This window comes from Falco cherrug, chromosome 3 (genome assembly GCF_023634085.1).
Source record: "Falco cherrug isolate bFalChe1 chromosome 3, bFalChe1.pri, whole genome shotgun sequence".
Classification (NCBI taxonomy): Eukaryota; Metazoa; Chordata; class Aves; order Falconiformes; family Falconidae; genus Falco; species Falco cherrug.
This window is the reverse complement of record NC_073699.1, coordinates 33,728,848-33,749,373: the sequence shown is the minus strand read 5'-3', so window position 1 is coordinate 33,749,373 and position 20,526 is coordinate 33,728,848. Positions and strand designations below refer to the sequence as shown.

General features: G+C 37.7%; 1 protein-coding gene across 1 annotated transcript; it reads left to right on the top strand.

Moving 5' to 3' along the window:
* The first annotated feature begins 630 nt into the window (after positions 1-630).
* Positions 631-14,531, top strand: DECR1 (2,4-dienoyl-CoA reductase 1). Its single transcript, XM_055705091.1, has 10 exons — positions 631-788; positions 3,438-3,640; positions 4,566-4,623; positions 4,768-4,854; positions 6,957-7,104; positions 10,226-10,325; positions 11,528-11,600; positions 13,718-13,864; positions 14,179-14,241; positions 14,339-14,531. The coding sequence occupies exons 1-10, from the start codon at positions 714-716 to the stop codon at positions 14,396-14,398; spliced, it is 1,014 nt and encodes a 337-aa protein (XP_055561066.1). The 5' UTR covers positions 631-713; the 3' UTR covers positions 14,399-14,531.
* Positions 14,532-20,526: the final 5,995 nt, after the last annotated feature.

Sequence of the window (20,526 nt, the reverse complement as noted above, 5' to 3'; positions counted from 1 at the left end):
GGAATCATGTTTTTTCCGGTAAACCTTGTTTCACAGCAGATGAAAGGTGGAGACGTGTGGTGGCACCAGCCTGGAGCCTCTGGAACGAACTCATCACAATCTCACTCCAAATCAGGCCATGTGTTACCCATTCTACGTGAAATCCTGACCAGTAGCCTGCTGTGCCACCGCTTTTCTCATACTTCTGGAACAAACCCCTTTCCCCCAAGAACACGTGCCAAGAACTGCCAAGACCCCCTGAGAGAGAGAAGCCATGTTGAGGGGACAGGAGGCACATCAACTCCTGGTTTTAGATCGCACAAGGAAAAAAAAAAAAAAAAAAAGTAATTCAGTGTCCTTCACGCAGCACTGAATAAACCATTTGCAATTTAAAAAGCCCAACGCCGTGAAGCTTATAAACAGAACCGAGCACACCCCATCCCTCGCAGCTGCCACTGGAGCCCCCGGGGCGGCGGCAGCGGCCGGGCGAGGCGCCCCCGGGGCGGGCGCGGGACCCCCTTTCTGGTGCTGCAGCCGCGGCCTCGCTGCTTTCCCGAGCTCGGTGGCTCAGGCCGGCGCGGCTGCGGCGCACCGGCACCGCCAGCCCGCCCACGCCTGCCCGGGGCCCGCGGGTGGCCCGGCGGCCGGACCGACAGCCGCCGCGGCGCGGGCGCTGGCCACGGAGCAGGCGCACAGCCCGGCCCCCGCCGCTCCCGGCCCCTGGGCAGCGAAAGATGGCGGCGGCAGTCCGGCTGGGGCGGCGCGGCGTCCGTGGGGGTGCCGCGGCCTGCTTCTCTGGCATCCGGCGGGTAAGGCGCTGCCTGCTCCGGTGGGGCCGAGGGCTGTGGGCCGCCGCCTCCGGGGAGCTCCGCGATCTCCTGCCCCACTGCCCCGCGGCTGCGCGGGCGCCCTTGTCCCGTCAGAGGGCACGGCGGGTCTCTGCGAGCGGTGCTGCCCGCCGGGCCGGGGCCGCCCGGCCGCCTCACGGCCCCCGCCGCCGCCGCGGGGAGAGCCCTCTCGTCGAAGCGGTGTCGAGGGGTGGCCCTGCCTGGAGGGGAGCCTCGGCTGTTTGGGTTCGGGGGAACAGCCAGGAAACCCCCCGAGGGCGGGGACGACCCCCGGTTCTCCTCAGCTCCCGTCGCAGCCCGCGCCAGCCCTGTCGGCCGCGGAGCCCTGGCTAGAGGGGCTGCCTGTGCGCCGCGGGGCAGCTCCCGCCTCTCCCTTTTCCGTGCGGGCTGTGGAGGCGTTGGTCTCCGCAGCGAAGTTACGCAGTGCGGTGTAGGTAAAGTGGTTTGAATGTTACCGTCCGAACGGTGCCGTGCCTGACTCGTGTGGGTGTTGCTGGAAGCCGTATCCAGCGATTTCTGCCCAGGCACAGGCCTTCTCCCCGGTGGTGGCTTGTCAGCTTCAGAGGGCCGCCTGCAGTAATTTCGTGATTCACTTGGACCCCCTGGGTGAGGGTTGTTTTTTTGGTTTGTTCGTGGGTTTTGTTTGTTTTGAAGCTGTTTCCTGGCTTCTTTATGTCTGTGTTTACACCTGAAGTTTCATTTAAAACCCTGACCTTAGAAAGTGAAATAATTAAACTGAGTAAATCCTGTCATGGAAGCCCCTTGTGCAAGCTACTTATGAGGCAATAGCAGTCTCATGAACAGATTTCTGAATTACGCCAACTTTACTGGCTGCTTGATATGTGACAGTACTTCATTAGTCTTGGTGCAGATTTGCTGTCTGCCCCTGCAGTGGCCTGCTCCCTCATCTTTCTCCCCCGAGCAGGAGAAAAGCTACTTGCACAGTTTCTGTAGCAGTGACCAAGATGAGTGGGCTATGTTTGCAAGTAACAGGTCAGGGAGACACAGTACTGTGTGTGGGTTACCTCCAGTTACGTCCTTGAGACTGGAGGAAGAGGGAGTTCAAATGCCATCTTGATTTGCAGTGTCTGCCATGAGCTGAGGTTCTCTGGAGGGAGCCCTTCTCTCTCCCTGCATTACCCGAAGAGATGTGTTGAGTAGGGACTACTAAGAAAGGCTCAGAAAAGAATATTCGCACCCTCCTTTCCTGGAGCTTTAATAGTATTCTGTGGAGGAAAAAAAAGGTACTCTGTGAAAATATGCAGATTTTTATTTTCATTGGGGGAAAAAAAAATAATCAACAGTATTTCACAGACATTTGGTGGCAGATCTGATGTGTAGAATTCTGTTATTTCAGAAAAATCTTGTGAGTCTTTAGATTTTCCATTTGAGCTGCTTGTGTTTCTTAGAATCACCTTTGGTTTATTTTCCTCATTGTGAGAAACTGTAGCTGAAGAGTCCGAGTTCCAGGAGGAATCCCTAAAGTACATTTGCAGCATTGCTTTACTTTCGTGATAATTCTAGCTTTAGTTTCAGCTTTACTTTTATTTTCTTCTACATAGCACCTACCACTCTTCTTCACTCTTTAGTTTTTCTTTCATCATTTCTTTGGAACATGAGCTCTGTTAAATTGGCAGCGTAATTCCATCGTTATTCTTTCTGTTTTCACCTGTGTTACTCATATGCAAATATATTATCACACAGAAGGATTCACATGCACACTTTCTCAGACCAATTTTAAGCTCTGTGAAACCCTCACTCCAGTGCATTGTAGCTGTGGCATGTTCAGATTATTTATTCAGCTACCACTAAAAATGTTATGTCTTAATTTTAGTGTTGAAAATGTTAGTAAATAGAACAATACGTTGTAATATTTTTACTATTATTTTAAAATAACTTCTCTTCTTCACGTCAACCTGTTGAACAATTGCATGTTTTTATTAACACCACCATACAAGAGTAACCATTCATTGTTCTTCCCTAAAATTATACTAGACTTTTTATATTCAGCTAAATACATTAAAGGTTCAAGTACAAATGAGTATTAGAGAAAATAAATATAACTCATACTATCCTAAGTTTTTGTACATCAAATACAAAACGTCTAGTTTTGTCATACTTAGAAGTATTTACAGCTTCAGGTTAAGGTAACACTTACATTCTAAATAATTTGGAAATTTCAGAATTGTTACTGTGATGCTGCTCTCCCAGAGCATTTACTTCAGTATTTAGTTGAGGGCTTGAGTTAGTTCAGTGTTTCAGGATGCCAGAAATATCCTCTTGGCTATTTTTGCTGTGACTTTCTTGGTGACATTACAAATTCGTCATTGCATTAATGGAATGTTTTCTTATTAAAGTGAATCACTAGATGTAGTACTGAAGTGCCCTTGTCTAGTTGGAATGGGAAGTCGAATAGCTCAGATGCTTTACTAGTCTAGTATTAGCTTTTATATGAAGATCCATATGTATAATACAATCTAATGATTCTTGCACTCAGTTTATAGTAAGGCAGTTATGGTTATGTCCACTGTCGTAAGTAAATGTCATCTTGCATAACAGTCCTGTATACAGAAATGAGAAAAAACTAACCTTCCTCTTATTTTCTTTCAGTTTTTCAGCCGTGGGCCAAATGTGCTGCATCAAGACAGCAATGCACCGCAAGCTGCATTCTTTTCACCTCTTCAAAAAGCGATGTTGCCACCAAATACCTTTCAAGGGAAAGTGGCCTTTATAACTGGTGGAGGTACTGGGATTGGCAAAGGGATGACAACAACTTTGTCCAGTTTAGGTGCCGTGTGTGTTATAGCAAGCCGGTAAATATTAATGAACATGTTTTAGAATTTTCATACTGAGTGCTGAAAAGCTCTATTTTCTTTTTCATAATAAATCTTAATTTCTTCTTCATGAACTGGATAAATTTATTCTATTTACTCTGTCTCAGTACGCTTTTAAATTATAATGTCATATTGTAAATACCAGAAACTTGCAGATCCATCTACGTATGTCTAATGGTGTAACCAGTGGTACAAAAAAATAAACTAAACACACTTCCATGAAATGTGACAGCAAAATAAACAGCCCAGAATATTATGCATAAATTCAGCTAAAGCCTGAAAGAGAACAAAAATCTGAAATGGCCATTATTGATAATTTTGCATGTATTATTACAGGTGTTCTTGATACAGATTTGAATTGCAATAAAAAATGAAAGCCATTCCTTTTAATTCTTACAACTTTAAAAACAGCCTTGATTTTTCCCTTAATGAAGATGATCTTTCTACAGTTCTTTTAAATAGCACTGCATTAAAGACTGGAAAACCAATCTCATTTTTAATCAAATTAAACATGTGTCATGACATTCATCCAAACAGTGGTTTAGTTATTTAGTTTGAAATCTCAATATGCATGTCTCTTCTAAAATACCAGTACAGTAGTAGCAAAACCTGTTTTATATGATTATGTACTCAGAATGAAAATATTTTTTCTAGCTTATCACATTTGATCAGCTTGTGTCTTTTACTGTAATAAATCAGAAATTACTTAGATTTAAAGTTTTTTCTCAGAAAGTTAGTGGCTAAGCATAGGGGTTTTTTGTCTTAAAGCTCAGTCAACAACATGTATGTGTGCATGCACCTATTCTAAGTTTAGCTCAATTTGCTTAGAAAAAATAATTAGATTTTATTAATCTGAATTGTAGTTGTATTTAATTGAAATTTAGTGATGTATACTTACTTCTAGGAAGCTCGATGTTTTGAAAGGAACAGCAGAAGAAATTTCTTCTAAAACAGGCAATAAGGTAAATTTTTACAGAATTGTGAATGTGTTGTTATACTTTAAATGGTTATAGGATTTATATGCATGTACATGCTTCTGTGGGGTTGCTTAATTTGTAAGGGATACAGTTTTGAAGTCTTATAACTGCCTTTCCATTATTATCTAGGTTCATGCCATCCAGTGTGATGTGAGAGAGCCAGTTTCAGTTAAGAATGCTGTTGCCGAATTAATCCAAGTGGCAGGACATCCTGATGTAAGTGTTCTAGTGAAAGAACTTCAGTTGTCATTACTCAAAATATTCTGCATAGTAGGTATGAAGAAAATTACTATGATAGAAGGTTAAGGGAATCTAGAGACACTAGACAAAAAGTAGACACTAGATTTCAAGATGAAGCTAATTTCACAGACTGGTCACTATTTCTGTGGTTCTTAAAATACTTTGTGGCCAAATAGACAAAACGTTGTTGTCCTTACTCTGAGGACTAACATTTTCTTTGTAAACAGTACAACTATTGTTATGGGGCTCGTTAATTAAGTGAACAGACTATTGCCCTTAAATTCACCTTTTCAGGAGGTTTACCTGTGTTAGTACAGAATTACACTTGTTGCTTACTAACAGAATGTCTCACAAATCAGAAATGGAAGTAATCATAAACATCTTCCTTGGTCCTTGCTTAGCTTATTAAAATACACAAAGAAGGTTCCAACTTGAAGACTTAAGTTCTTATAAAATCAAGGGAAAAATATCTTCAGTCAGGCTAAGCATCTGGTTTTTGATAGTTTGACCCAAACCAGAGCTCTTTACATCAGATTTGCTTTGAGAAGGGTGGTCTGGTGGAGTCTGAGCAATGATAGGCACCAAATTCTGATTTGCTTGTTGGAGAAACAACTCAGATTCAGGTAGCTGATGGAAAGTGTGATGAGGATGTTACGGTCAATGTAAAGGAGTCAGTGAGATTTAGAAATGGTTACTGTAGATTTAACACTGTCATGTATTGTAGATATTTTGCATTCACCAGTAGCTTCGTACAGGCATGGAAGAGAACCTGCCGAGTTCTAAATGTGTTAAGAAGTGGAGAAACTATTTCTCATAGCTGTATGCTATAACGGTGCTATAAAATAAAGCAGCTCACTGTCCTGATTTGTAGACATGATACTCTGGATATTATTTTGACTGTTAGTTACTGCAGTTTTTGGCCAAAGCACATCAAAATCTCCAGGTTTTAAGTGTGTCCAGAGAGGGAGGAGACTTCTTCCTGTGTATTGCATTTTTAGTACACCACCAATTTTCTGAATAAATACACCCCATGACCTGGTCTTTACAAGCATTTCCTTTCTCTTTAATTTCACATACTCTGTGTATTTAAGAGTGACTGCACAGTAAGTTGAATATTCGGTTCTTTTTGTCTAGTTTTTCTCTTGGTGACAGACATGACATGTAAGGTTATGAATACTGCAAGCCTGGGTATCCCTGCCACTGTGAGGTGAGATTTCAAAGACAGGTCTTAATGGCAGTATCATATTTCTTCTAGCTTTGTTTTGTTCATTCCATCACCAAGATTGTTACTTGCAATTAGAAAGCAATTGTTCTTTTGTCATATGAATTGTTCTGGCAGTCTTACATATCTACGTACTACAAAGATTGTATCATTCCATCCTTATTTCACTAGTTTTATTATTGTCTTCACTGTATTTATTAAGTGATTCAAGTAACCTTCCCAGTGCCTTGAGGTGTTTGGATTTCACTTTTTTTTCCCCTTCAAACTCTAGGAAGGCCTTTAAATTTTATTTGCCATCTGTATGTATAATTTATGGCTTCAACAAAGTGATTTGTTTTATATTAATGCAGTATGTGCTGTGCTCTGTTTTGTTATTGAAAATTCTAATGTCTTAATTTAGCCCAGAAGTTCTTCAGGAGAAAGACTTGTTTTGTGTGCAAATCTACATGAATCTAGGTGCCATTCAATAAGTAATAACTCATTTTATTGCTTCAGCACATTATATTAATATTAAATACACAAGATCCGGCTGCAGAAGTTTTGGTTTAAAAACTGCTTATGTGATGCTTAGTCCTCTTAAAAAAAATAAACAATATCTAACTTGCTAGCTTGAATGGCTAAGCAGATGGTATCGAAAGTATCCTCTGCCTAATTATTGTTTGTAGAAAGGCAACATTGATTTGAAAAAAGTTGTGGTTTTTTTTTTTTCTCTCCACCCACCAACCCCACCACCTTGATGGGGATATTTTTACTTTTCTACTTAGAAACACTAAGAAGTTCCTTGTAAATTCTTTGCTTTTCTCTCAGGAAGAGTTTGTCTTTAGTTAACTTTTAGTTTTTCGGTTTTGTGTTTCAGGTTGTGATAAACAATGCAGCTGGAAACTTTATTTCCCCTTCTGAACGACTTTCTGCTAATGCATGGAAAACAATAACTGATATTGTTCTTAATGGTACTGCTTTTATAACTCTGGAAATCGGAAAGGAGCTCATTAAAGTAAAAAAAGGTATCTTAAACATAAGATAAATGGTAACTAAGCATTTTGATACATTGTTACCTTACCATTATTATAGCCAGTTTTGAGAGTTTGAAAAGGAACACAATTTTTAACAATCTAAATCTTTTCTGGAAAGAAACTTTTTTCAGTAGAAATCCAGTTCAGTAGAACTGGATAGCAATTACTTCATTGTAGAATGTGCTGTTGAAATTGGACCCAGAGGCCATGAAGTTGAATATAAAAATCTGAATGCAGAGTTTGTACTGGTTGTAAAATGTTTTTAAAATTCAGAAAATTAGGTTTTGTGTAAAACATGCTGTTACTTCATTTGAGTCTTCTATATGTTGGTTTCATTGAGCAACTGAACATGTAGCATTTATATAAGTGAACAGCAAGTCAGGATATCACTTTGAATTTTCCTCCTACACTTAAATAAATAAATACCACAGCTGTGGTATTTGATTAATAGCACTAGAGAATATTACCTTTGAGATAATTTGGAAAAAAAATTAAAAATTGAAATAGCTACGAGGTTTTATTTTCCTGGGTATAATTCTTAGTTCTAGACTAGGCAGGAGTGTAATCCACTATTTTACCTTTACCTTAAAAATGTGATAGTTTTTTTTTATATACTGTTTAGCTAAAGATTTACTTAACCAGATTCTTGTCTTTAAGGGAAAGATAATGCATGCTATTTTATGTTACAACATAGATTATATGCAAAGAATTATATGCTTTCATTTTATATTATCTTCTAGTTATGAATCGGAAAACATTGAGCTTAATTTTTGATCTGAATGACATCATCTCAAATAGCATTTAAAAGCAGTGAGGTATATTATGTGCCCTCGCTTCTGAATCTTATTTTCTAGGTACAGCCACTGTGTTGAAATAATCCTTTTGTATTTGCACTGTATTTCTCCTAACTCCTGAATTAGTTCAATTTCTTCAAAATACCTCTCCGAAAAGTACTCAGTGGGGTTATACTATTTAATGATAACCATATAAAGTTAGTGTTGTTTCAGTAAATCTGTAACAGTTTTGGTCAGTTGAAAAGGTATTTCCCACATATATTTTAGCAGCACATGAAAAAATAATTTCCACCATTCTAGTGCTAATATTCCCGCATTAAAAACCTATCCCCAACTCTGTCTTACTATATCATTGTAGCAAACTATTGTAATAGTTTTATGGTCTTCCAGGTGCATGCAGTAATATGAAATGCAGCTTTAAAAATGCCTTTGCCTCTGCTGCTGTTGAATGAAAAACTACTTTCCTTGCTTCCACCCTTTAAATTCGGCAAAATCCAGGAGTCATTCACCTTCAATTTGTTGACTCTCTTCCTTTCAGTTCTAAGCTTCCAAAACATTTTAATTTCTTTTGCTATTACTTGCATGCCTTCTTTCTAGGGGACTCCGTCTGTAAGTAAGGCTTTATTTAAAGCTTTCTTTGAGACATGTTTTTGCAAGTAGATCAAGTGTACTCATTTGTCCTCTTTATTTTCCACCTTCATTTTCTATTTACTTGCTTGGTGTTTTAAGTTTGAATGCAGACCTTAGTTTCTGGAGTGTTGGAGATGCTACTCAATGCAAATATTTTAGAACAGTCTGTGAGGATGCTGGACATCTAGCAGTTACTAAAGCACTGGTGTATTTTTTAGGTCTGCAGCGTGACCTACAATAAACCTGATTTGGTAAATAATAACAGTGCTCTGCTTTTAGACTTTTAAGTTTGTACCGGTATTTAAAAAGGGATTTGTAATTGCTAGTGTATTATTTATTTATGCACTAAAGTTTTACAAAATGATAGGAGTTAGATATTGTCCGTTTTATGAATATAGGCTTTAGGAGTAAAAATTGTGTATAAGCTGAAGTGTGCTTTAAACTTCAGAACTATACATTTATCAGTCATTCTTCCTTTTGTGTTTAGTCCACCCAACTCACCTCTGTTTAACCTGTGTTTTAAAAATTCTGTGGTTTAATTCTGAAAAATGTGTAATTAACAATCAGCTCTAGAAAACTTCAGTTGTTCTGTGTTTTTTGCCTGTGTTAATTTTCCTTTTCAAAGTTCCTCACTGTAGACTAATTTTTTATAAGTATAGTCCATGGTTTTTGGATATCTGCTGGCATTTCTGTCAGTGCTTGTTTATGGTTCTTTTCAATTTCTTTTGTGTAAGAATACTGTAATTTTTTAACTGAGTCTCTACTTCATCATCACATACATTCTATCAGTAACATATATTGTTCTAGAAATATCCCTTGGGTAGCTATTCTAATTAAATTATTTTTAAGATACAGTAACTAGAACAGTTATTTTAGTTACTGTGGCGTAAGTAGTGAACTATCATCCCTTGTCCTCCATTTCCATTAAGTTCATGCTAGTCATTGATCAGATAATTGGAATTTGCAGGCTTCTGTAAAGGAAAGATTGAATAAACAGTTGCAGTTTCCACGTTTTTGCTAAATCTGTTATGAAATATATAAAAAGAAAGTGGTCTTTTTATAATACAGTTTATTGTGATAATAATGGGAAAAAGTAATGCAAGTTTAACTGTCGTAAGCTCTACTGCAGAAAAAGCTTCTGAAAATTTCTTAAACTTTTTTCCCTGCATAAACTTTAACTCAAGTCTTAAACTGTGTCATTATAAGATTATGCTAATCCTAATTATTAGTGCTGATATTTTTATTTTTTTTTCAGCCAGGAATTGGTGAAATTAGGGCAGATTACCTGGTTGGTGACTACTAGACTAGGGCAGCTTCTAAAAAGACACTGTAAGACCTTAGACCTTCACTCCAGTTAGACTGAGTTGCACATGTAAATTCATTATCAGTAGAAGTCTGAGGGTTTAGACCTTTGGAGCCTAATTAATAGCTATTTATGCTTACATGAAACAACTCTTAACGTTCCTGCAAAAGAGGGAATTGAAATAAAAGGGCTTAAAAGCAAAGCTTCTAAGACTAGATTTTTAAAATATCTTTTTACAACGGGGAGTGAAATGGCATCCCAAACACCTGAGCTGCAAACTTTATTCTCACTGAGGTTGCGTTTCTCTTAAGTTCAGAGTTTGATCTTCATGCATTTTTTGCTTGTTTGGTGTGGGGTCTCTTTAAAATGTTTTTGCAACTTCCAGGAGCAGCATTCCTGGCTATTACAACAATTTATGCAGAGAGTGGTTCAGGATTTGTGTTGCCAAGCGCCTCTGCCAAAGCTGGTGTAGAAGCAATGAGCAAGTGAGTAATATAGCAAAATGTGTGTTCTGCTTTCCACGTCCCTGAGATAGGGTAATGAGTCTGTAAAAATTGAGGTAGTTGGTATAGTCCTGCTATTCCATTTCATAAGAGAACCTTCCATCCTCCAGTATCCTACCAAGAAATTGTATAGTGACAGGTTCTTACAGAAGGAAGCCTTAACTGCTATTATTATGACAATTTTTATCACAAGGATGAGCTGAGGACAAGTGGAACTACTTCTTTCAGCAATAGCAAGTTCCAAAGTTTAAATTACAGAGAGTTAGTAATCAGATTCTCATACCTTCCACTTTTTTCTCTCTCAGGAAAAGTGCTTATATTTAGGTGGAGTATACTGTTGCTTTGCCTGTCTAGTTTCGTAAAGAAATGATTTCCTGTCACTATTTTAAATTAAGGTCTGCAGTTACACTCAATTCAGAAATGTGGTGTATCCACATTACTCAGCAAACAAAAGGATTTCTAACATTATTAACTATAGGGCAGTCCTTCATAGCAAATAGATCCTCCTCTGCACTTTTGCAGAAGAAATTAAATAGTTTGGCAGCCTTTTAGTAATTAGAATTCTTTATCCAGAAAAAAATGAGGGAATGTGTGATGGTCTTGATTTCTGTTCTACAGAGCTATAACTGAAATGTGTACTTTTAAGAGACTTTGACCAAGCTAATTCATTCACTGCAGTAGGTGATCTATCTGAAGTACTGCTTATGCAGGGAAAACATTGCCATAAAGTAAAATTATTCTACTGGTCCCACTTCAAAATGTAATATCTGTTCTGTGTTATTTCAAAGCATCTAGTGTGAAAGCTATATTGAAAATGTTAGAAATGTGTACTTGTGGGATAGTCTAAATTACCAGAGAAAGATGGTGGCCTAACAGTTGTTTGTCAAGGAGTTTAGGTGCCAAAATCACCTGTGTAATTTGTGAGAGAGAAAGAATTGCTCCATAATACTGCTTTGTTTATGATGCACCTATTAATCCTGTGTACCCTGTATTTGTGAATGTGATTTTGGTTTTTTTTTCCCTCTGAACTGTTTTTGTTAGGAACAAAAAAAAAATACAAGTAGAAATGCCTTTTTCAGAAAAAGTCTAGTATTTACATGTTTGATTCAGGGTTTTTTTTGTGTGAATAGCATTATTAAGTACTGCGTTTAAAATACTGATTCATTCTGTTAATGAATTTTTAGGTCTCTTGCGGCTGAGTGGGGTAGATATGGCATGAGATTCAATGTGATTCAACCAGGTCCAATAAAAACAAAGGTACATAGCATGAAGTGAAACACAGCCTTGAATATGCTTTGTAGTACAATCTTAAGATAGTCTAACCTTTTCTGTAACTGTTAAATTCAAGTATGATTTCCTTGGCAGTCAAGACTGTGCTGGAATATTGAACACACTACCTCTCAGTTCTTCGGTAAAATAGAATTTCTTGAACTTCTGAAACCTGCCACTGTCCCTTCTACTACACTAGTATAAATGAAACCTTTTTTTAGTGTTTCAAAGAAATTATTTATCAAAATATTTAATGTTGATTCTTATCAACTGTACATAACTAGCTTGTCAAGTGAAATGAATTCTTACACTTGGTGGAGTAAAAGTGCCTAATTTCTGCCTGAACTCATTTTTAAACAAAACATCAATTCAAAAATTTCAGAATCCCTTTTAGGTGTATGAGAACAGAATCTCACTAGCTTTGTTGAAAATCACAACACTAGGAAGAGAAAACTAAGTCAGCAAGGAAATGTGAAGCTTTGATGTGAGTGAAAAGGAGGACTGGAGGGTTTGAAGGAAATAATCCAGACCAGCGGTAACAGGAAGAAAAAAGACAGCAGAAAAAAGAGGAGAGGGGAGGATCGATTTCACATTGAATCAAAATATTACAATTGTGAGCAGTAACTGCTAATAATGGTATTACTACTAGCTGTAAAAAGTTTCACAGTTGGTTTTGCTGATGTTTTGGGGGTAGGGGTGCAGAGTTGCTTCTTTTTTTTTTTTTTTTTTTTCTTTCTTCCTCTTGCAGTATTAGATGCTACACTGGACAGCTCAGTTTTACCTTTTTGACTTTAAAGAAAGATAAGTGGTGGTGTCAGCAGGGCTGTAAGAATGCTGAAACGACATTACAGGGTGAGACCAGAGGTTCTCCAGGTCTTGTATCTGGTGGATTTTTAGGCCAGAGCAGAAAAACATTTAATGACATTTCTTCTTTATGTCGCTAGCCTCTGGCAGTCTATGGTCCAGGGAGTTTGATACAGTTGTTATCTCTTCATATTGTAATCATCTTGGTGGATCTCTTTTCTTCCATTAGTTCGTCCTGTTCCTTTTTGAATCCATATAAACTTTTGGTATCCACTATATCACATGGCAAGATCATTTTAATTTATAGATTCTCATAATTTGTGGCAAGTTAACTGCTTTAAATGTCAGTGTTGCTACCTCCTGTTAATGTTTCTTATTTCAAATAGTAGTGTATATTCCACTTGAGGTATATGTGTTCTTCATAAAGTACTAGTTTTGTCATACTGGTTCCAAGTTAAAATTCCCTTGAAAGCATAAAAAGGCAGACTGGCTTTACTTAAAACAGCATATTGAAAAATCAAGGCTTTCTACATTTCTGTCTTTTAAAAAAAACCTGTTGTAAGTCATGATAGGAAAAAACCCAAGCATAGAAGCACAATACTGTTAAGCTTATAAACTGGCATTTAAAAATATGGCAATAGAAGACTTAAATGGCATGAATACAACTACAATTATATAAATTAGTGTGCTTTAACTCGTAACTTAACAGGAATGTTACTAATATGTTTCTGATTTTGCCTAAGGAGGTTTTTTCTTTGTGGAGGAGCCAGGAAGAACAAAAAACCTCTTCTATTTCCCATGCCATTCTAAGCTATTAAAATACTAAAACATCCAGTGACTTCATTTAGTTCTAGCCATTGCTGCAATATAACTGAACTTTTTTTTTTCTTTTCATTATTACTTACTTTGTCATGTATAATTTATTTCTGTCACTTTCTGGATCCTCTTCTCCTGGCATTCCTCTCCCCTGTCCATGCAGCACATTGCTTATTTCCTCAAGTGTTTATCAAGGGTGTCTGGGAATCAAAGATCATTAACCCCTTTTGTTTTTCATAGATGATTATCCAAAACATGTTAAATTCCAGCTTATCATCCTCAGTAGATGCATGTCAGCGCAACAGAGATTGTTTTCTGTTTCTTACTTTCTTCTTTTCCCTCATACTGACACAAAGAAGGTGTAGACAGTTTACTTGTAAATGTTAACTTCCGTATTGTTTATGTGGAGTCAAATCTCTGTTGGGTTTTAATTTCTGATGTAGTTACAACTTTTTTTTAAAAAAAATGTTTCTCTTAATTCTCAGGGTGCTTTTAGCCGCCTTGACCCGACAGGCTCATTTGAGAAGAAACTTATTGAGAGGATTCCCTGTGGTCGTCTGGGAACTGTAGAAGAAATAGCAAATCTTGCTGCCTATTTCTGCAGTGACTATGCAAGCTGGGTTAATGGAGCAGTGAGTTTTCGTTGATCTTGTTTATACAATTAACCTAAACAATGGTCTGAGTTTTGATGATATTTTTTTAAAGCCCTGGTTTCAGAAATGGAAAAAAAACCCCTGATAATTATTCTTTAAAAGAATTATTAACATTTTAATTGTACTGCATGGCATAGTCCCTTTAAAAAGAACTTTTAGAAGTGATTGAATTACATTATTCTGAGCATGTTTTTTTCTGATCCAAATTAATACAATTTACTTTCACAATTCATAATAGGAGAAGGCTACAGAAACCCCACTATTACTAAATATACTGCTTATGCTTTTTCTAGGTTATTAGAATGGATGGTGGAGAATATGTTTCTATGGCAGGAGAATTCAATGATTTGAAGAAGGTATTAAATTCCTTGCATGCTATTTTCCTTTCAAACAGTTATTTATATGTGTAATTATTATATGGAATTCCAATAAAATGTTCTTTTTTTTTATTAGGTTACCAAAGAGCAGTGGGATATGATGGAAGCAATGATTAGAAAAACAAAAGGCTCTTAAAGTACATAACTATATGGTGGAGATTTTTGGAAATGAACCACTACTTTTTCATGAATACTTAGAAATAACCAATAGAAAAATAGTTTAAAAATCTTTTGTATGGTAATTTCAATAAAGTATTTTGAAATAGTCATATTTTGAATATAGTATGTATATTTATCCCATCTACAGTCTATTCTGTTGCTAATGGTGAGCAACAGTTGTTCACTGAAATGTTATTGTTCTTTAGATTGTCATATATAGCCATGCCATGCTCTACAGTTAGGTGGCCAGGTTTTTAATGTTTCCGAGGATTCTTTTTGTTTTTCTCAGATACATGCAAGTATCTCTTAATATTGTAATTCCAATAGCATTTCAGGACTATAACTGTTAATCTGAGAAAAACTAAGAAATTCAGTCATAATCTTCACACTTCAGTAATGTCCTACACTTGCAAATAACAAAGTTTCAAGTTACCAGTTTGACTACGTACACTTGAGATAGGATGTAACTCCTGTGGTTACTTAAAAAATCTTGAAAGACATAACCAACTTGTTCTCATCTCTTGGTGACATTTTCAGTCTGTTGTTTTATGCTGAACTTTAAAAATGGCATTTAAAGACTAGCAATACCTTTCTAAGGAGCTTGCTCTTTCTCATGATTAAGTTAATGTTCTTGTAAATTAGAAACTAAAAATCATTTGCTGTTAATGTGTGTGTGACTAGGGGAGTCTCTCTGTAAAAAAAAAAAAGTTTACTTAAGACTAGTAAAGTATATCAGTAAATCAGAACTGAAAGCGTTGAAACCTCATTGGCTTAGATTTACAGAAATCCTAGGTTTCATTTCCATTCACAAACTAAAGTACTAAAGGAGTTTTAAGGTGGGATTACCTCTGAATCTAGTCAGTTTATCCATCCTAAATGAGCAGATGATTAAAAAACCCAAAAATCCCAAACAAAGAAAAAACAAACAAACAATGTTTATTGCTGTCCCTCTTTTAGTATTAATACATTTTCCAGATTAGGGAGTTGCCAGTTGTGTGTCCTCCCTGCTTCAAACTATGGGATGGAGCTCTTAAAAGAAATTTAACCTCCTTTGGCCTTTGAGGCCTGAAATCCATGTTTTTTTCTTTTTTAATTGTTTAACCTGAGCCCCAGACGATCCACACATACAAGCATGGATATAGCTGTATGTGCTTTGAAATTGATACAGTGGTTTAAGAGTCAGTAATATAGAACCAATTTGAGGATGTCTCCCTTCAAGTGCTGGCAGCAATCTTGTCACTACCCACACTTCAGGCTGTACTTATATATGCCAGCGTCTGACTTTGAAACCATTTGATTGCCTTAATACAAAGGTGTAGTAAGCTAATATATGTTCCGTTGAAAGGGTGGACTATATTAGTGCAGGTTTCCATATGCCAGCTTTCTCCTGAGAGTAATGGTCCTATGGGGAATTGAACAGTATCTGTGCCACTGATAATAAAATAAAGCAAATGTGTTTATCATAGCAGCCTTCAAGGTGTCACTTGAGCATAATCTAAAGCTTTTTTTTTTATAGCATCTTGGGTTTTGGTAGGTCTACTGTCAAGATCAAATTCTGACATATCCATGTCTTTTCCCCAAAAGGTGATTTAATTGAGAAGTTAGGCACCTATATACTGTTCTTTGCTTGTTGTCCTTTGCGTGTGCTTAAATTTTCTGTTTGTATGGCACACAGTTGCGTGTAAGGCTTTGACACTCGGAAAAAAAAATATATTTCAGAAAAAAATCCAAAGGTACGCTTGTGAACTGCAGTATGATCAAGTATTTCTCCGTGGTATTTTGTAGGGTATCCTCTGGAGATGGGCTGTCAGTAAATATAAGTTCCCACTGGTCTCTTGCAGTCGTGGGGGTGTACAACTTTTACTACGGGAAGGTTTGTCATGTGGTTGAATTATTGGACTGAGATTGAAGAGAATCATGTTCAGTCTCCAACATTGTCACAGGCTTTGTGTGACCTCAAGTTATTTCTCTTGTATCTGAACAGCAGGGCAGGTATGCTTTTCAGCATTCCCTCAGGAACTGGTCATCTGAAGCAGGGAGACTGGCACATTTCATCTAGCTCAGGTCCTGTGTGTGGCACAGGTGGGAAAGATCAAGGCAAGAGGCACATTCCCAGTCTTAGGATCAAGTCTATACTTGGCTTTGGAGGCTAGAGAGCACTGCTGGCTGCCACATACTCATCCATCTCTCTTCCCTGCATATAAAATAGTAATAACAATACTTTTTTTTTTAATCTCTCATACATTTTTACATAATCCTACATGTTATTTAGTGTATATTTTAGATACTGAAAGCAGAAGCATTTTTTGGTGGGGATAGCGTGAGATGGAAAAGGGAGGGACAAAGGAAAAAAGGGAGATAAGCCTAGCTCAGCTACAATTATTTTTTTTCCAGATATTTCAGCAGTAGGTAGTGTGGTGCTCAGATGTAATATCTACTGACATAGTAAATGCCAGAAATCCATTATGTGGCTTTAAACACTCCGAGCCACTATTCGTTGGCTCAACCACGACTGCTTGTAGATGTCCTTTGTTTAGAAAGTAAGCTTCACAGACCTCAGTTAGAAATGTTTCTTTTCCACAGCAAAAGGCAGTGCGTTCCTATGCAAAAATACTTTCACAGTTTAAAATTAATACTGGTTCTTGACCGAAAATTAAAAATGAGAAGGTCTTTGTCTTTCCTTCATTGCTTTACTCATCAGAGAGATTCAGGCCAACTTTGCATCTAGGAGAAACTCACTTTAATTCATAGTGAATCTTTCAGGGACTGAAGCTGTTTTCTGAACAGTCAGAGTTACTGGAAAATGTAATTTAAGGGGGAGGGGATTGCTTAATTGAATAAAATCAGAATGTTGAAGGGAGGTCTCTTAAAGCCTGTCTTATAGGTAGATACTGGGTATTTATTCAATAACAGAACATTTTTATCACTTGCAGAAACAGGTATTGCTTCCAAAGTATCTTCCTTCTACCGGTTTACTGTCCATGACTGAATGAATTATTAATTTTAAAGTGACAACAAAACATTTTTAAAGCATGCTATTCAGTGATAGAACCAGAAAGCACATTTTAAATTTTAATGAGCATCTATAATAAGAGTAATCTATTTTATCTTACCTATGCCAATAACATTCATTTCAAACTATGCAAGTTAGTTGCTTTTAGATTCTTCTCTCTTGACAAGATGTATACAATGTGTTGATGCAGGTTTTAGAAATGACATGTAATGTTTTGGAGAGATACATATTATTAGCTAGTTTATAAAATATTTCCTAATATGTACACTTAGTTCAGTGAAAAAACTTAACTCTGATGTAGCCATCCACTTTTGCAGAAGAATGGAATAGTCTGGCTTGGATTAATTTTCCTCATTAAAATTATTGTTAGACTTGTTAGGGGCAGGAGAGGAATGTCCCTATGAAGAAGTGAATCTGGAACATCTCAAGTTGTTATTACATGTGTGCTTATCCAAGTACAATTGCATTGCTTGTTACTGAGTTAGCCACACATGACATCTGAACTCGGGAAGAGGACAAGAGAAAGCAGCTTTATAGCGACTGCCTAACCCAGGTGGTGTCTGGCTTGGCAGTTCCAAAGGAACCTGTTCCTAAATGTCCATGAGGATGAGACTGTCCTGAAAGATACGTAAAACACCCCTAAAACCTGAGAGGTACCCAAGCTGTAAGCATGTTGTGCAGCTGTGTGTTGTGCACGCTTGTTGCAGACTGACATAAAGCATAGTTATCACATCTACTTTATTCCAAACATAGCAAAAATGGTAGGAGATGCTATCCACATTAAGCACGCTGTCTTACGCTGACACATTTGCCCTGAGATTATTACATTCCTGACCTTGCCTTAGACTGCCAGTGAACCACAATGTACAGGGGAGTGTGAAACAAGTATGGCGTTGCAGCGTAATAATTTTATGGAGAGGAAATTAAAAGGACAAGAAAACATGATGGTATATGTTGGGGATTGTGAAAGGAATCAGTAGTGTTGCAGAGGTAATTTAATTCTCACGGATCACAAGGAAAACTTTCCTTGACTCCAGATACCTTGTTTAAAATACTTTTGCATGACCCATCAGTCAAAGCTGTTACCGTTTCCATGAACTCAACTTCGAGACACTCACAAAGGAAGATTCATTGTCTGTTTTCAACTGAAAAGTACATCTTGTCTGCTTGATTAAATCTTGAATCACCCTTATTTCAGCTGATGATCTACTGTCTTTGAACCTGTCTGTTACAATTTCTTACATTAATTTTGTGCTGTAAAAGTGGTATTGTATTATAGCAGAGGCTTATAAACAAGTTAGGAAAATCATTTGAGGTTGCAAATGAAAGAGATTAGTTGTATTACCTCTGTACTGTGATACCAGAGCTGCTGTCAATCTTCGGTTCTCCTCTTTCTGCGAATTCCCTCCTTTTGAATATTTCAATTCCTGTTGAGAATATTGCTGGTATTTACCAATTCAAGAATCTGCTTTACAAGCAGAAGATGACAGTGAGGGAACTGCGGATTCCTACCTGTTGATACTGGCTTCCAAGTTCGTTGGCACATGACCTGCTCACTTACCTTTACTTCTTTTCGTGTGCTGATAACACATAAGTAAAGACACAGAATTGCAAGGAAATCTTTACCTTTGTGTAACTGCACAGAGCATATCGTCTTGTAACTTCTAAACTGTAACCCCATTGTAACTGAGGTAAACCGCCCAGTCTTTTATGTGATAATATAATGTGCAGTAAAATAAAATGGTCTTTGGGATTTCGGTGCGTTGGCCTGCTTTTAATTGGTCCAGAACAACTTCAGTTGATTTCATAGGGATTTGGAAGTGTTCAGCACTTGAGAAAATCAGGCCACGTATATTTAATGGGTGCCTAAATATGGGTCCTGGGCATCCTCGTAGACACAGCAAGTAGGTGTGGATTTCAGTATGCCTCCACAACCAGCGATTATAACCATGGTTATGATGAGGGCTTAGTATAAATGCGTAAGATGCCAAATGGAAATTAATCGGAAAAAGCAAACATCTAATGAAACAGACTTAATCCTAGTTTAAATGGAGTTTAGCAGCAGCGTGTGCGTATTTTGTGGGATGACGTTCATTTTACATAAAAGCACTGCTGCTTGTCAGCATCCTGATCTGTATTTGACATCGGCACATGGGATATGCTGTTTAGAAATTCTGTAAGCTTGTGTGGGTAATCTTTTCAAAGATGTGTATCTAAGTTGTAAATAGGGAGGATTAGACCGGTGCTATGATACTGCACATTAACTGCTGGGGATAGAACAATGCAGCAGTAAACAAAGGCCAAATCGCTTGCCTGAAGGCCTGTGTTCGGTTGTAATTAAATCATCAGTGAGAATTGGTATGATATTCTCCGTAATGTGTATCACAGGTGCCAGCTGGGCAGTGTGGGTGGTTTCGGATCGGGTGAGGCCCCTAAGGTGCGCTGCTGTGCTGTGAGGTGGGCACAGCTGGAAGCAGGCACGCACTCTGCCTGAGCTGGTACTCTTAACATTTACATCCATCAGCAAACACTGCATTTAGAATGCCAAAGGTTTTTGAAGGGCCTAATAGTTGCTGTTATTTTTTTTTTTCCTATCAGTCTTAGTAAAAGTTTGCTCTCTTGTGCTTTAAAATTAGTAGAAAACCACCTTCTTTGATTGGAACACTGAGCACTGTGTTAAATTTTAATCTGTACACACTTAAACTAGAATGGGCTAAAATTTTTTACAACGTACTAGTTTATAATTTGTAGGACAGTAGTTTTGAGTATTTATGAGCCTGAGTGCTTATTTGAACGCTTATTTTAATAAAATACATATTTTTAGACAATAAAATGATTAATGGCTTCAGTAAAGTGGATCCCAGGTAGCTACGTGTCAGTCAGTTTCTCTGTTTAGCAGGAACATGGCATACCTGCACTACCTCATGTCATTAATTTTTGTGCAAAAATTTTAATTTCAATCCTTTTTTTGGACACCAGATGTCTACCAGAAGAAGGAAGCTTGCAGTCTTCCTTACCATCACCTCTCTCACTATTCCAAGCTTTGTTCTGCCCCAGCTGTGATGGTTTTAAGAGCTGTGCCCAGGAATGTT